General features: G+C 41.4%; 1 protein-coding gene across 1 annotated transcript; it reads left to right on the top strand.

Moving 5' to 3' along the window:
• The first annotated feature begins 6,726 nt into the window (after positions 1–6,726).
• LOC146982367 (ceramide synthase-like) lies at positions 6,727–15,621 on the top strand. Its single transcript, XM_085785360.1, has 6 exons — positions 6,727–6,854; positions 7,963–8,046; positions 11,344–11,584; positions 12,487–12,582; positions 13,389–13,498; positions 15,378–15,621. The coding sequence occupies exons 1-6, from the start codon at positions 6,730–6,732 to the stop codon at positions 15,604–15,606; spliced, it is 885 nt and encodes a 294-aa protein (XP_085641486.1). The 5' UTR covers positions 6,727–6,729; the 3' UTR covers positions 15,607–15,621.
• Positions 15,622–18,183: the final 2,562 nt, after the last annotated feature.

Genomic DNA, 18,183 nt, shown 5'->3' with positions numbered 1-18,183 from the left:
AAAAAAAACAAAAAACATACAAAATGCTGCTGAAGTGTTTGAGGACAAGAACTGAACTGAACTCGGTACTCGATTGGATTTTCCAACCTCGTCAAGTTGAGACGTTAACGAATAATGATTTTAATTGTTTGGTAGAATCGTTGCTTAGTTAGTTGATTTTTATTTTTTATTATATTATTATTATTATTATTTTTTGAAGTCATTCCAGCCCTGTGCAATATGGTTTAACTGAAACACACCAGGGACACTGAAGCGCTCAGATCAGATCAGCCAATCACACGCCTCCAACTCAACTCAACCACCCGCCAAACCACATGACACAACGATAACTAACCGCCAAGGGTATTTTTTTGTTTTTTGGGACTGCATTTGAACACATCACTCACTCACTGTGTTTCCCGTCGCGCGGCGCGGCCACAATAATAATAATAATAATAATCATCACAATAATAATAATAATAATAATGATAATAATGCAACTGAAACAGATGTAGCAGGTTTTAACCACAGGTGTTTCCTCACATCCACATCCGCTTCAGGCTTCGTTGTCGTTCATCCAGTGGCTCTTCCTCCTCCTCTTCCTCCTGCTCGACGACCCGCTGTCTGGCCCTGGATCAGTGTTTTTGTTTCTTAGTTAGTTAGTTTGTTAGTTTGTTTTTGTAGAGAAACCTGTGCCACATTCATTCAGCAGGAGAGGATGCTGGGAAATAAGACAAAAGGACACAGGAGTTTCATTCCCCCCACACAGTCGCCTGTTTTTTATTTTGAAAATTATGACAGGAAATTGTGTCTATCAGTGTTTTAAATGGTGTTCAGAGAGATGCCAAACCACAAATACTTTGGCTGCTTCGTTTTTTGTTTTTGTTTGATGATCAATGACTCTTTTTCTGCTTCTTCTTCTTGTGTTAAAGGGATAGTTCAACATTTTTGGCAAATTGGCCCCATTGCCATAATCCCTATAGTCATAGCAGCAGTAGGTTCGTTACCTTTAATTGTCAGGGAAGTTATTTTTTAGAACGGCGGAGCAGAGCCGTGAGCTGCTCAGAGCTACGCTACGGAGGCTCATTATGGGATTTCTTGGTTTCCCTCATCAAACTCATCAAATACACAATCCAACAACTCCACAACACAACGCTCTGGTGGACAAGTTGTGAGCTGCACATTCACCACGCTATGAGATAATAACACAACGTTACCACACAGAGTTGTTTTAGAGGGAAATTCATGCAAAACCGCTGATGCACGTTGCCTTCAGGGACAGTTTTTCATCAACAGTCTCTGTATTTCCCTCTAAAACAACTCTGTGTGGTAACGTTGTGTTATTATCTCATAGCGTGGTGAATGTGCAGCTCACAACTTGTCCACCAGAGCGTTGTGGAGTTGTTGGATTGTGTGTTTGATGAGGGAAACCAAGAAATCCCATAATGAGCCTCCGTAGCGTAGCTCTGAGCAGCTCACGACTCTGCTCCGCCGTTCTAAAAATAGCTTGCACCGACAATTAAAGGTAACAAACCTACTGCTATGACTATAGGGATTATGGTGATGGGGCCAATTTGCCAAAATGTTGAACTATCCCTTTAAACGCTGTGCGGACTCTCTGTGGCCCAGTGTGTTTTTTGTCCTGCTGAATCCTCGGCCTCGACTTTTTTTTGTCCTTTCAGCGGAGACGGAAAGGAGAAGTACCGGCGGCCATTTTTATTTTTTTCCTTCTTTCTTTTATTTTTTTTGTTGCTTTTTTTTTGTGTTTTTGATCGTTTCTTAATTTATTGAGTGTTTGTTGACGAGTGTGTGTCTTCTCCTCCACCACCCCTCCCTCCCGGTCTCAGTTACCTCAAACCCCCCCTGGGAATCGAACAGGCGGACAGATGAACTGCAGGCTGAGGCCCCTGGGGTGGTGTTAGGGGGGGGGGGGGCTTTGTGGGCTTTGTGCATATCTATGAACTGAAACCCTCCCGTCACAGTGACCGTCATTCCTCCTCCTCCTCCTCCTCCTCCAGAAGAAGAGCCGGCGACTTCTTTTACCTCGCGCTCGCTCCTCGACTCTCGGAATCAGAATCAGCGCGAGGTTTCGAGAGCAGGAAGTCGCCACTGAAATGAAATGCTGCTGCTGCTGCTGTTTTGTTTTGTTTTGTTTTTAGTTTTGTTTTGTTTTCTCTCTTCTCTTCTCCACTCTTTCTTTCTTTCACGTTCAGTTCCTCCTGTTGTTCACTTCCCCGGCTCAGGTGTCTGGCTGTCGGCAAAAATCATCGACCACAGTTTTAACGAGCGTCGTCAACAGGAAACGTGTCACATCACATGTCCATTTCTTTTTTTTTCTTTCCCCAGAACCCAAAGATCCTGAGTTTAACCAGCAGATTCACATTCAAACGTTGGAGCTTCATTAAAAACAATCGATCGATTCATTCATTCATTGACAAATCGATTTATCATCGGTCGTGTTTTTTTTTTGTTTCATCTTTGAGCAACGAAACGCCGGCGCCTTCTTTTTTTTATTGTATTGTGTTCCTGTCACAGTGGTGCGTTCAAGGACACTCTGGTGTTTTGCACGTCATTTGCAAAACATCCGAAGTTTAAAAGAAAAAAAAAAAAAAAATCCACGTGGACGTGCGACACCATCAACCTTCCCCTCACCTCCCTCACACACACACACTCACACACACACACACACACACACAGCTCCTCCCTCTTTGCCACGAACCTTTTCTTCAGGATCTCAGGAACTTTATGAAAAGGATCGAAGACGTCGTCGTCGTGGAGGAAACTTCAGCTCCTGCTTTTTCTTCTTCCTGTGGCTCGTTCCTCGGTTCAGTCCAAGTGTTTTTTTGCTTTTTTTTTGTCGTTCCTTCCCCTAAAACCCCCCCTCCCCTTCTCTCGCCGCCGGGCCCCCCGAGCGTCCTCGTTTTTCGGTCCCCTGACAGTTTCCAGATTCTTAACCCCTGAAACCTCAGCTCCTCTTCTACAGGAACAACAACGGCGTGCGTGTGGAATTTAAAGCACGAGGCCGACTTGTAAATCTGCATGTGTATATTTATTATCCCATGGAGAGCATTTGGGTTTGAATGCTGTGCAATGGTTGAGTTTGTCGACGATGACGAAAACGTACATTTTTTTGTGGTAAAATTTTTTTTTTTTTTTAATTTAATTCATCTTAGGAAGTGATTTTTATTAGAAGTTCTTTTTTTTTTTTTTTTTTTTCGTTTGTTGTGATCTAATTAGACTTTTTTCTGGAGTTCTGGAGGGAAAACGTTCCTGACGACCGCTCCGCCACGAAAACAAAACAGACAAATGAAAGAAAGAAAGAAAGAAAGAGAGAAAGACGGTGACGAGGGTGCGACGTCGTGCACACGGTCGACGCCGGCGAGTTTGTTTTAAGTTGATTTACGGTCGTTTAAAGTCGCAACATTTTGTTGAGTGATTGGATTGAAATGTTGCTGCTTGGAACGAACTCGTCAGTGAAGTTAGAGTGTGTTTCAGTTTCCACACGTTAACGGCGTTCACGCTTTGATTCCCTGAAATGAAAAAAGTTTTTCTTTTGATTTTTAATTATTAGTCTACTTGCCAGCCCCATAGGGCCCCATTGTGAACCCGGAAATGTTGAGTACCCCAAAGTTTTATGTTAGAAATAGATAGTATGGGTCCCCAGTATTCAGAAACTGCCGGATGCTAACTTATATATATTGGGCAATTAGCATAATTGACATAATTAGCATAAATTAGCATAATTGCCTAAATGGGCAATATTTCAACAAAATTGACTTGGCTGATCTGGGCAATATTAGAGTGGTTTTAGGGGTTATTGATGATGCTGAATCCATTTCTGACATTTTCAAAATTCAAAATGGCTGTCTAAACCGGAAGTGACCAGATTTTAACCGCCAGTGGGCCGATTTTGATGGATTTCAAAATGCCAGAAATGGATTCAGCATCATCAATAACCCCTAAAACCACTCCAATATTGCCCAGATCAGCCAAGTCAATTTTGTTGAAATATTGCCCATATAGGCAATTATGCTAATTTATGCTAATTATGTCAGTTATGCTAATTGCCAAATATATATAAGTTAGCATCCGGCAGTTTCTGAATACTGGGGACCCATACTATCTATTTCTAACATAAAACTTTGGGGTACTCAACATTTCCGGGTACTCATTGTTGGCAAGTAGACTACCGGTATATTGGTTTTTTGGTTATTTTGTTTTCCTATTGATCATCTCGTCAGTAAAAAACAAAACAAAACAAAACAGGAAACAACAAGGTTTTAATTTAAATTCTTTTAAATACAGAAAGTTTTGTCCGTTCAAACTCGAGATGACGGTGGAGAGCGCTCGTCGTCCGAACGCCGTCGATGAATTGATCGGTTTTCCTTCGATCGGCTCATCGATTGTGGATGAATTGTTAATGATATTGTTCCCGGGTGATTCGAGGACGGTGGTAAATCGGAGACTCGTGGACGAGCGTTTCCCCTCTGGACTTTTTCTTTTCTTTCTCTTTTCTGTTGTTGTGTTAGTGGAGAATCTTCAGGTTAGGAACCGTTTTAAAAACCCGATGACCCGTGTTCGGTCGTGTACCTGCGGTCGGCTGACCCGTGTGTCCAGGGACCGGTGGACAGACGGCCGGTCATCTGTAGAGATTAGACTCGTTTTCTTCTATGAAAAGAAACTTGATGTGTTTATTATTCTAAATATGAAACTGATGTTTTAAACGGATGTTTTTTGTCTTTGTTTTAGCAAAAAGTTTTGTTTTTTTGTTTCTATTTTATTTTGTTTTTTTTGTTGTTTTTTTTGACTTGTGTTCCCAACAAATACTTGAATTTCTTAAAAAAAAAAAAACTGTTTAGAGTTAAAGTAGTGAATGATAAATAAATAAATGGACACTGGATAATAAAACTGAGCTGCGTTCAGGCGTCACTTCTTCACAACATCCTATCCTGAATATCAAAACATAGAAAATATAATAATAATAATATTAGTTTATTTTGGTTTTTAAACCTGTACTCTCCTCTGTGTCTCTAACCCTCCTCTCCTCCATGTGCATGTGTATTTTATATATTTTCGTATTAGGTCTAAAAGAAGGAATCTGAAGATTTTCAGTTTAATTGCTCCTGTTCAAAGCCGCAATTTTTTTTCTACGGACAGCGTCAGATGGCGACTCAAACATGCACCCAGAAGTTTATTTACTTGAAGCAAGTCAAGAGTTGATATTTCTGTGTTTATGACACAAACGGGAGCTTCCGACTGCACAATATAGAGATGTTCAGATACGAGCTGACTTTTTTTTTTTTGACTTGAGCAAGTGTAAATACGGGGATAACCATATGTTCACATCCGAAATGACAGCTGTACTTTTAGGGCTTTTACCTGGGCTTTTAGGTCTTTTACCTGGGCTTTTAGGGCTTTTACCTGGGCTTTTAGGGCTTTTACCTGGGCTTTTAGGTCTTTTACCTGGGCTTTTAGGGCTTTTACCTGGGGTGTTAGGTCTTTTACCTGGGCTTTTAGGGCTTTTACCTGGGGTGTTAGGTCTTTTACCTGGGCTTTCAGGGCTTCTACCTGGGCTTTTAGGACTTTTACCTGGGCTTTTAGGGCTCTTACCTGGGCTTTTAGGACTTTTACCTGGGCTTTTAGGACTTTTACCTGGGCTTTTAGGGCTTTTACCTGGGCTTTTAGGCGAGGGATCCTCCAGGCAGCTGCTTTCACTGACTGATACAGCGGTGGGAGAATAAAAACAGCAGCCAAAGCTGTATGTGGTTCACAATCACCCAAAAACTTGCAGTTTGACAACGTTTCATGACCAGTGAGATGACCTAAGTCTTCGTGGGTTGATAGACGGTAAAATGACCGGTCCTTACTGCTGCTCTGTACATTGTCCAGTCGTGGCGTTGAACAGATGTTTTATCCTCCTGCGCGAGTCACGTCACTGAAAACTCTGAATGATCTTTGTGACGTCTTCTCTCTATTATCTCAGAACATTTTATCCAGAAATTTGCTGATATTTCCTTTGAAATCGATACCAAATACTGCCAGGAGCATGGCTGGGAGTGAAAGCTTGCCCGCCGTAGCAACAGTAACCAAGGGGGGCGGGGCTTAGCGAAGGGTCAATTGTCCTTTAAGGTGGAAATCCTGCAGAGTTCCTCTCTAAGCTAGTCTGGGGCCGTTGACTCGCTGTTTTGGGAAGGAAACGGATCCAGGGCGAGAGGGACAGACCTTTCCGTCAAAATAAAAGCACCGAGCTAATAAAATGCAGTAAAACTCTTTAATTTAAGGAATATAATTTACAAGAAAGTCCCTGTCCATGTTGCTTTTATTGTATTACAAGTTAATGTTTATTTTATAAGTTTTATGTTGGTGAACACTTTTATTTTGGTGAATTTGGTGATTTCGGTATCCGCTACAGACAGGAACCAGAATGCAGACTAATTCTGAGGTAACAGACACCAGGCTCTTCGCTTGTCTGAAGAGCCTGGTGATGCGAGGCTAGTCTAAGCTGCTCCGTCCCTGTGAAGCCACGCCTGCAGCTGCAGGTGTTGGTTGCCCCCGGTAACAGCTCCTCCCTCCTCCCTCTGTCGGCTCCGCCCCCTCATGATCCTCCTCTCTGAGCTGCAGCCGCCGGCCGGTTCCTCATTCAGCAGCTTCACCACAGACACACAGAGACACACACACACACAGACACACACACACACACAGACACACAGACAGAGACACACACACACACACAGACACACACCAGCAGCCATGTGGGGCGTCGGCCTCGTCGCCGCCGGCTCCGTCTTCTTCCCAGGACTGTTCCTGTTGTCCAGAGCAACCCTGAGACGCATGATGGGATGGACGGACGGAGACGCTGCTGTGGTGTCCACACGGTAACAACACACACACACACACACACACACACATCTCTACAGCGGATCAATTAGCAGCTGATTAGTTGATTTATATCAGTGGTTCTTAAACTTTTTACATCTAGGTCTCCTAAACGGATACTAGTTGGACCCTTCCCCCCCGCCCCATTGGACAAAATTTTGAAACAAACACCAGAAATACACAAATATTTTAGCTGACACTGAATAATGTTACTTTTTTAGTCGGTGTACGTTCAAATTAGCGCCTATGGGGAGGATTTTGGGAATATTTTAGAGAAATTTCTGCCAAAAAATGTAATATTCTTTGAAAAAAGTGGTGAAATTTTGAGAAAAGGTTGAGGACTGATCTATAAAATAATAATATCTCAAAGGAATTGTAAATCGAAAGCAACTGGACTTGGTTATTTGTCTCGGAAGACGTTTCACCTCTCATCCAAGAGGCTTCGTCAGTCCAGTTGCTTTCAACTTTTAAATGTAAAATTCCTTTGAGATACTATAACCTGGACAAATAAGAATATTCACAGGCTTATTGCACAAAATAATAATACTTTGATCAGGATGACGTCATAGTTGAGGTTTCTGGACTTCATGTGTCGTGACCTTTAACCTTTCAGTCTGAGGTTTTATTTAGTTAATATTTGTGTCATATTTCTTTTAGTCTTAATTAACTTTGATCTTTGCTGCCAAACTTTATTTCATTGCAACAACAATAATGAATGAATCGATCGATCAATAAGTCGGTTTACTGCCTCGAAACAAAACAAGCTGCTGCAGGTGACAAACTGATCAGAAAAACCTTATTGATTCACTATTTATCAATGTCAATCATATCAATATCATATCTTTTATTATTTTATTGTGCTTTTATGGCGATATGGATCCCCTTGAGTCTGAAATAAAGAAATGAATGAATGAAATTAATATAAATGAGTATTAGAGACATGAACTTGACTTTGCCAAATAGTGATTCCTGCAGCTATGGATAGAAACTGTCATAACTTCTTAATAATAGTTGGTTTATGATCAATAAAGTGTTAATTGATGAGTTAATTGATCAGTTTTATTGCGAAGAGGAAACTGAGTCTCTGTTTCTGTCTCTGTCTCTCAGCCTGGTGTCGTCCGTCCAGGCCGCCATGGCGACGTCGGCCGGGTGTGTCATCGTCTCATCCTGCAGAGACGTCATAAACGACAGGTGAGGACACTGAACGTCACACACACACACACACACACACACACATATATACTCACTGTGGATTCATCCGCCGCTGAAAATAGTCCCTGCTGCATCAAAGCCAGAGCTCAGTTGACCACATCTGTTATTTTATCAAGAATTAAACCAACATTAACAGCAAAAAATTAAAAGAACAAAGGAATAAAACATGTAAAATGAAAATGTGAAGAAACATTTCAGTTTGTCTGGATAATGTGTGTCAGAAGTCGGACGTTTCAGATAAATCACTGCACCTACCTTCTTGTTTCATTGTTGTCTTTACACTGACTTTACCCAGAGTCCTTTGCTGCAGTTTGACGAGCTCGAAGAAGATATATACATCAAAAGAATAAAATAAAAACTCAGGCGGAGGCTTCGCTGACTGTAGTCGTCTCGTCTGCTGGTTAGTTTCCAGTTGTTTGCACAGCGGTCCAGACTAATTCCTGGTCAGACTGAACTTTACCTTTAATAACGTCCAGTGAAATAAACACGACAACGACTGAAGAGACTGAGAACGAATCCATTTAAACGTCAGTCAGTCAAATACTCTGGTTGATGATGAAGCTCCAGCAGAAATAAGACACAGAATAAAAGCAACTATACAATATCTATTAGAGCTGCAACAATTAATCGAACAATAATCTAATATTAAAGCAGAAGTAAGTGATATATCTGTGTTAATATAAGTCTTAAATAGTTATATCTTCCGACAGCAATCACTTACATAGAGTGTTTGGTCTGAAACACGGGTCTGTCAGTCCCTCTGCTCTGCTCTGAGCCCAGGAGAAAACTTTTCTCGTATCCTACAAGTTGTATCCAATGAGGAGAGAGAACGGCATGCAGGGCTGTGTGTGCAGCCAAGGGATGCGCCTGAATGTGGCGACGTAGGGACGAGGACTGTTATGGTGCGTTCAAGGCAACTCGTAACTCGTGTTTTTCCGACCTGTGAAGTCGTACCAGTTCGATCTGGTACGAGTTCACGGGTCAGAAGTTACGAGTGGCCGTTATAGTGACTTTCACAGGTAAAACAGGTCGGAAAAACACGAGTGGGTTGCCTGGAACGCTACAAAGTCGTAAGTTGTGACTTGAAACTGTAATTTACGGTTTCAAAAGCCTGCCTGGAACGCAGCATTAGCGAAAACGACCGGATCGCTTACTTCTGCTTTAAGTTAATTGGCAACTAGTTTGATAATCTAATAATCAGTTTGAGTAGTTTTTAAAGAAAAAAAAAGTCAAAATTCTCTGATTCCAGCTTCTTAAATGTGAATATTTCTGGTTTCTTTGTTCCTTTATGACAATAAACTGAGTCTCTCTTTGGTTTGTGGACAAAACAAGACATTTGAGGACGATGTCGTCTGGTGGTTTGAGAAACACTGATTGATGTTTTATAACATTTTTTAACATTTTATTGACCAAACTAACTAACTAATCGATTAATCGTTTAAAATAATCAACAGATTAATCGATAATGAAAATAATCGTTAGTTGCAGCTCTAGTTTTTATCCTCATCTGCGAAAAATAATCTGACTCCAGCTCAGAACATTTACAGCTTCTGTTGAAATGTGTGTGTGTTGTGTGTGTAATCTAATTAAGAATCAGAGTCTAATTCGCCTCCTGAGCGGCGGCAGCAGCAGCTATTTCAGGCTCTAAGACGATCCCAGAGTTCACTAATCCTCCACGCTGAGCATGCTGGGAGATGAAATGATGGAGATGAAGGAGTGTGTGTGAGGCAGATGACAGCCGGGGGAGGAAGTAGGGGGAGGGGGGAGGGGGGGCTGTTGTTGTTTCAGTAAATCCCAGGTTTCCTCGGTTGACTCGGTTGTTAATTTACCAGTCAAAGTGGAGAAGTTTGTGTCGGAGCTTCATTTGTTTATCAAATCACACGGGAGAGCAAGGAACTCTGGGTAATCGCTGCACGAAAACTCAGCTCTGCGTGTGAGAAAGAAACATTACAGGTGATAATTATCAATGGTGTCAGACGTCAAAAGTCCTGATTCACTGACAAATTATTATGGTTTATTGATTATTAATAGCCTGTTAATATCACATCTCTAAACAGTTACACATCCCTCCTTTTCTTGGTTTTATTTTATTAAAAAAAACAAAAAATAGAGCAGATTTCAGAATAAAACGCTCAGAGAAACCAAATCCTTCAAGTTGTTGGATGGTGTTGTCCAGGTGGTGAGGGGGGCGGGGCTTAGTTGTGACATCACAAAGTGACAGGAAGTCCTGACGGCTGGTTTTAAGGCTCAGTTTCTGAATACAGGCTGTGTGCATTTCTCTGTGGACTGAGGCTGTGGTGGCAAAAAAATGTTGTTCCTTCAATAAAGTATTTAAAAAAGAATAGTATCTTGACACGTCAGCTGTCTTTCTTGAGTTTTAATAAAAGCATTCATGAATGGAGTCACACAAACACAACGGAACAGGTCTAAGAGCTTCTCTGGCTTCTGACCTTCTTCTGGTGTATCTCACACTGTTATCATCCCAGGGATTAGCCGAGTACCACCTTCCACAAGGTGCAAGGAATTTCACTTATTTAACATGGTTATACAACACTTAGAACACATACAACAAGCATACTATGGGTTACACCAAAATTTCCCATTACAAGGCTTTGATACTTTCACAGTTAATATAGAACCTAGAGCTGCTTTATAATCACACTACACACAAACATCTACCTTTATACTGTATGGAGCTTTAACACAAACATCTACCTTTATACTGTATGGAGCTTTAACACAAACATCTACCTTTATACTGTATGGAGCTTTAATACAAACATCTACCTTTATACTGTATGGAGCTTTAACACAAACATCTACCTTTATACTGTATGGAGCTTTAACACAAACATCTACCTTTATACTGTATGGAGCTTTAATACAAACATCTACCTTTATACTGTATGGAGCTTTAATACAAACATCTACCTTTATACTGTATGGAGCTTTAACACAAACATCTACCTTTATTTTGAAGGAGCTTTAACACAAACATCTACCTGTCTTGTCTGTAACAACATCTCTGTCCCGTCTGTCCGTCCTGGGTGAGGGATCCCTCCTCTGTTGCTCACCCTGAGGTTTTTCCTGGTTTTCCCTGTTAAAAGGGTTTTTCCATGGAGTTTTTCCTCAGTGGATGTGAGGGTCTAAGGACAGAGGATGTTGTTATGATGGGATGTGAAGCCCTTTGAGACAAACTGTTGGTAAAAACGGGCTTTATACGATGATGTCAATGTAACAAAGTCTCATCTCCTCCGTCTCTCACTTCCTGTTCAGACACTGGCTGACGGACGCCTACATCCTGTTCGCCACGCCTTACTTCGCCTACGACATCTACGCCATGTTCCTGTGCTACTGGCACAAGCTGCAGGTCAAAGGTCACGAGGAGGAGGAGGAGGAGGAGGGGGCGGGTCCAGGGAGCGTCCGGTCGTCGGCGGTGATGGGATACCTGCGCAGAGAGATCCTCATGGTGCTGCACCACGTCTTCATGGTGGCCTTCTGCTTCCCCGCCTCTCTGGTAACTATGGCAACACTGACATGACTGACAATAGCTGCGTTTCCATCACAGGTTTTCCGCAAAATAAAAGTGATGTTTCTGAAATTTTGAATAAGTAGCCTACAGTTGCTATTTGCAGATGTTTCCATTGAAGCCCTTGATATCTTATCTATTTTTATATTATATATATTATGTGTGGCAGCAAATCAGGGTTTTCTGGGAGAGGATTTCACAGACGCTATGGAAACAAAATTTCAGGATGACCCAGGTTACGTTCAGCTGCGTTTCCATAACACTTTTGTGATAAACTTTGATATCAATACGTCTGAAAGAAAAAAAAAACTCATGAGAGATAAAAATGTTTTAGCGATATCTGAGAGGTTTTTCCATTACCAGTTTTTTATCGCAATATTTAGGTTTCGCACATTTCTAGGGTTAAAGGGACAACGAGGAGTTTCTATTTGGTTATTTAAAAGTCTCACGTTAATGTGGATGAATCTACGTCACCACTTGTTAATGGTCCATTTTAGATAAATATATGGTTTTGTCTCTATGGTTATTTCGTTATTATTAGTGGTGGTGGAAATGCTGGGCGAGCCGACCAGCGTTTCTTTACTTTCGGTTTCGTGGCGAGTCATGAGAATAACGCCGCCGAATCTCCGTTTATGGTGGGAACTACGACGGTATGTGATCGTCTTCCAACCTCTGACTTTAATTCTTGATGAATGAAAACATGAGTCTGTCTTGCGCCGGTCAAAGAATTTCACGGTGCGGAGGCTCATAAATGTAGTGAGAAAACACTTCACTTTTCCAAAACTCCTCGTTGTCCCTTTAATGGAAACCCATCTACAGATGCTCCTCCAGCGCCTCCCTCAAGACTGACTGTGTGTGTGTGTGTGTGTGTGTGTGTGTGTGTGTGTCAGCTGTGGAGGCAGGGTAAAGGTGATTACTTCCAGGGTCTCTTGTTTCTGGCTGAGCTCAGCACACCGTCCGTCTGTCTGGGAAAAGTCCTGATCCAGGTGAGACACACACACACACACACACACACACACACGACTATTTACAATAAGTCACTTCTTTTTTTATTGTAGATAAAGTCAAAGTGAGGGACCAGGCTAAAGGCTAATGCTCAGCTAATATGATCAATGTGAATCGTGTGACATTGACGTTCTAATCAACCAAACAAACTCAGATTATTGGCAAACCCACTAACAGGAAGCTGTCTGCACAACTTCTAGAGTCAAGAAGAACAACAACTTCTTTTTTTTCTTTATTTAAACATGTAACATTACATGGACAATAATATAAAACAATTATTTTACATAATAACTAAATTAAATTCACACCTCCTTAGATAGTACAAACTAAATCATTATTGTGGTAGTGCATCGCTTATCACATATGAAAATAAACATATGACAGATCATCGATAAAAAAGGAGAATAAATAAGATAAATAAACAAGGGACAATTCAGAGAGGGGAAAAAAAAACAAAAGAACAAGTAAGTCCATACTTACCAAATAGAAGGCTTAGGGCAGGTTAAGATTTACTATAAATGTGTACAATTTATCTGCATGGGGATTATTCATTTACATTAACATATTTGTAACAAGGATAAGAAGAAGAACAACTAAAGGCCCCAGACCGGTCCCTCGCTTTATCGTGTCCCCGGAAACACTTCCTGTTGTGTTGAAGTTTTTGTCAAACTGATGTATTTGGAGCATGTTTGTGTTTTTGTGTGTTTGGCCCTTAGAGGCCTCCGTAGTCGGAGCTGAACTGAGCTGTGATTGGTCACTCCTGTCTTTGTCTCTGTGATGTCATCAGTACAAGAAGCAACACACTCTGCTGCACAAGATCAACGGTGTCGTCATGCTGCTCAGCTTCTTCACCTGTCGGGTCGCTCTCTTCCCCTACCTGTACTACGCCTACAGCAGGTACCACACTGTCACCACGATGCTGCTTTACTACTAACAATCATTATAAATAAAGTTAAAAGTAAATCATTAAAGCCAGCAACAGTAATTAGAATAAAGTAGGATGAGATCAGATTAAAGGAAAAGTGCAGGTTTTTTTTTTTACAACCTGGACTTTATTTCTGGGATAAAATACGGTGCTTTATTCACCCATACAACTCTGGTGTCATTAGGATCCTTCAGGCGGTATTTAGATCCATTCGAGAGCCGCGTATATCCATATATTGAAAAGCAGCCTCAGCCTCTAAATAACGCGTTATCTGCCGCAAAACTCATTCATTTCACCAATATTTTGCTATAATTCACTTGTGCTGTTCCACAACGACACCACCAGTTACCATCTGTTAGTGGACGTGCAGCGGTTTGTTGTTCTCTGGCCAGATGTTCCTCTCTCTGCATCCACATCCTCTTTTCAAAGTGCTCGTCATCCGTAGACTCTGTAGATCCGTCAGATTCAAAACCGTCAACCACAACCTCAAAATCTGGCAAATATTCAGTCATGTTGCACAAAACTAGCAGCAGCGAATTCCAGGTAAACAAGCCGACCGTCGCTGAGTGAATGAGCCTTTCTAACAATTACATACAGAACATCCGGGGGTATTATAGTTATAAAAATGATATACACAAAGAGGCAGAGTGAAAGAGCCTCAGAGATGACATCACCCAGTTCAGAGGTCAGTAGGTCAACCTACAGACACCAGATGACAATAACAGGAAAGTCCGGACTCAGAGGGGAACAGCACTAGAGAATCATAACACCATATTGGTGAAATGAACGCATTTCTGCATTTTGGCACCCGATCACTCCCACTATATGGATTTACACCAGGGCTGGGCGATATGGACCAAAAGTCATATCATGATATATTTAGGGCTGAATACCGATATACGACATATATCCCGATATTTTTTCCGCAAAGTGAGAGCAAATGTTCAGTCAAAGTCAAAGCCAAATATGACATGTCACAAGTAGTTTTGTTGAAACCGGCTATTTCAGTGAACAGTTGCAAAATCTAATTAATCAATAATAAACAGGTTTGGTTCATGAATAAATGCCCAGCTGTTCAAATAACAATAAAATGTAAACATAAATACTATATAACAACTAGGGATGGGCATTTCAAGCAAAAGTACTATTCGATTATCGCGGGGTACTTATCGCTTATTAAATCCTTATTAAATTCTCTATCCTCTATGTGTTGCTTTTAGCAGGAAAGGTGCCATATAAATAAATGAAATTTGAATTTAAAGCAGAAGTAAGCGGAATTTTTGTGTTAATATAAGTCTTAAATAGTTCTATCTTCCGACAGCAATCACTTACATAGAGTGTTTGGTCTGAAACGCGGGTCTGTCAGTCACTCTGCTCTGCTCTGAGCCCAGGAGAAAACTTTCCTTGTATCCTACAACCTTTATCCAATGAGGAGAGAGAACGGCATAAAGGGGCAGTCCTCTCTGTGTGCGCAGCCAAGGGATGCGCGTGAATGTGGTGACGTAGGGACGAGGGCGGGGACTGCTAACTCCATCTGCTGACAGAAAGTTAACCAAAACCACCAGATCACTTACTGATAGCTTTAAATGAATAAAACCCAATAAAAATATATTAAATATATATATATCGATATATGGCCCAGTCCTAATATATGCGGCTCTGAATGGATCTAAATATCGACCGAAGGATCCTAATGGTGCCAAAGTTGAGGAAACGACTGTATTTTATGCCAGAAATAAGGTCTAGGTTGTAAAAAAAAACAAAAAAAACGGCATTGTCCTTTAGAGACAATTCAGTGAGGTGGGCGTGGCTGATTCCTCCTGTCATTAGCAGCTGTAATCTGTGTTTCAGGTTCGCCTCCATGCCTCTGTTGTCCGTGCCCCTCGTGGCCCCCTGGCAGTGCAACCTGGGGGCCGCTCTGCTGTGGCCCCTGCAGCTCTACTGGTTCTTCCTGATCTGCAGAGGGGCCCTGCGGCTGTTCACCAGGCCGAGGACGGGCAAACCCGACCACGGCGACGGCCTCATCACGAGTACTACTAACGGCTGCTGCTGCACACGTCACCACACACACAGAGACTGACAACGAAGAAGACGGGAAGAAACAAGATGGAGGAGGATGATGATGATCAGCTGATGAAGCCGCCTCATCGACCTCAGACAGAAAAGAGACAAATAAACAAGTTGTTTGCAGATGTTTGCTGAAGTCCTGCTGCTCAGACCAACAAGGACAAATCAGGATTAAGGATGAATTCATGAGCTTTTATTTTGAAAGAGCTGATGACTCAGCGACAGGTTGGATCAAAGAGTCACGACTGAAGAACGAAAAACTCCACTTCTCACTCCGTTTTATTTTGTTGTTTAATTATTTATTTATTTATTTATGTTTTCATTGCAATGAATGGACTTTGTTCTATTGTCACGATTTATTGTGAAAGGATGTTGATGTTCACAATAAACTGGAAGTTTTAGCTGTTGCTGTTGTTGTTGTTGTTGTTGTTCACTGATTACACCACAAATCTCCAACTGATAAGTCGACCATCAGTTATGAATGAAATCATAGTGAAAATCAGTTCTTCCCCCTCTGGGTGGGGTCCCTGAACGCCACACTGTTGTTCAGTGTCTCATGCACAGTAACAGTTGGACTTGACTGCCTCCCTGTGGTCAGAGTGAGGAACTGCAGAACCTTTTACTGTACAGATTTTATTAAACAGAGTTATTGTTTGTTCTGAAAATCAACAAGTACAACTCAACAGTAACTTTCAACATTTATAAAATGTAAAATCTGTTTCTGTTTTCTCAGACATTAGTTTTCCCAGTGTCAGCTGTTTCCTGTAAACACAAAGAGGGAGGAGATAGGCCCAGAGAAAGTGAAAGTTAAGTTCAGACTCCATTTTAAGATGACATGAAGGAGTGAGAGAGAAGCTGCGTTAGGTGAGTGTTAAACAACTTTATTATTATTATTCACCATTAAAGTCTGTGAGTGTCAGTCCCTGTGAAGTGTGGAGGGAAGAAGAGTCAGAGTGAACTACTGAGACTAAAGGGGGGACAGCAGGAGGACAGCTACTCCCTGTTGTCTCAGTCTGACTCAGGCCCTGTCCACACCGACACTTTTACTAAAACATCTGGTTCTGCTTCGTCTTTAAAAAGGTTTACACTAGTCCGACGTTGTTGTTGTTGTTGTTGTTGTTGTTGTTGTAGTTTCTACGTGCAGCGGTGTTGCCCTGGTTACAGGTTAGAGAGCTGGGGCTATGACGTCATCGTTTCACTAAAGGTCCGTTTAGTTTTTTCTGAGGCAAAAAAAAAAGAAAGAAAAAAAAAAGGTTTTTCTGAGGCGGCGTTTGGAGATTTACCCACACTGGGACCAGGTTTTAAAAAATATACAGTTTTAGGACAAAACGCCAACATGAGAAATAAAAACTGTTAACATAACCTACTAACTGTGTGTGTGTGTGTGTGTGTGTGTGTGTGTGTTTGTGTGTGTGTGTGAGTGTGTGTGAGTGTGTGAGCCAGTGTTAAAGCAGTACTAAACAACTTTAATTATTGGTTGAGTTTGGCGGCGCCAGTGGCCCAAAGCGGTAGTATTTTGCCTCAGGGAAGACTCCATCTCCCATGAGCACCAGCGTGTAGCGTAGAGTGGCCATTTCCACAACACCAAAAAGGAGGACACTTTGCGGTATTTAGTGAGGAAAGAAAAATCGCAACATACAACTCTAGTGTACTCCCCACAACAATACAATTTTGTACATGATAACGATGGTATCATGATACAGTTCATCACAAGACAATTTATCAATGATATATCATCATGATGTACGTGTAACAGAAGAGGAAAAAATATTCCTGAGAAGGCGCAAACTATTTGTTCACAGTATTTATATTTATTCAATACATCTGTCTTGCAAAGTGCAGTGCCACAAAGCAGAACATGTATGGCCTTAAGCTTTATGTCTGACACAGACACCTTTGTTCAATGTGGTACATGTGCTGGAAAAACGTTTTCAGACCACAAATAAACATTCCAGTTCTTAATAAGCATATAGAACTTTTTTATGTAAACAACAAAAGACAGTAAGAAAAAAAAACAACAACACCATAACGGGTGAATATTGAACTGAAAAATCCACAGTGTATTCCACTGTATCCCACAGTGATTCAGTCCTTTGGGGAAATGTCTGCAGTGTATTTGTGTTTATGTATGTGTGTGTGCAGCTCCAGTCCACCTGTATTTTAACTGATTTAAGTCCCTGTCCTCAGTATCCTGTTCTTCAATATGGCCTCAGCCCAAACCCACCTTCACCTGCTGCAGTAGCTCAGGAGACAACAGCACCGGCATACTAGTATGCCTTTCAATGGCCGCCTTTCCTTGTGTGCTAACACAACAAAGTGTGCAATACGCATGCAAATCGCCTTTGCTACTTTTGCTTCGGCATTGAATGAGGTCTGTTAACATTCAGTTAATGAGATGAGTGACACAGCTAGCACATGGGACCAGGGGGCGGCTTGTTTACATTTTCAACCAATGAGAAATAAGAGAATTGAGTGACACCGCTTTTAGACAACAATTTTTAACCAATCTTTTTTTTTTTACCGAAAGTCTTACACCATTGGACGATATGCAGCGTTGCGTTCAGGTGCAACTCCAAAAAAGAGGACAAAT

The sequence above is a fragment of the Trachurus japonicus genome, chromosome 8, assembly GCF_045865225.1.
Source record: "Trachurus japonicus isolate A0001 chromosome 8, Traja_1.0".
NCBI lineage: Eukaryota > Metazoa > Chordata > Actinopteri > Carangiformes > Carangidae > Trachurus > Trachurus japonicus.
Note: the sequence above shows the minus strand (reverse complement) of the source record. Positions and strands in the feature narration are given on the sequence as shown.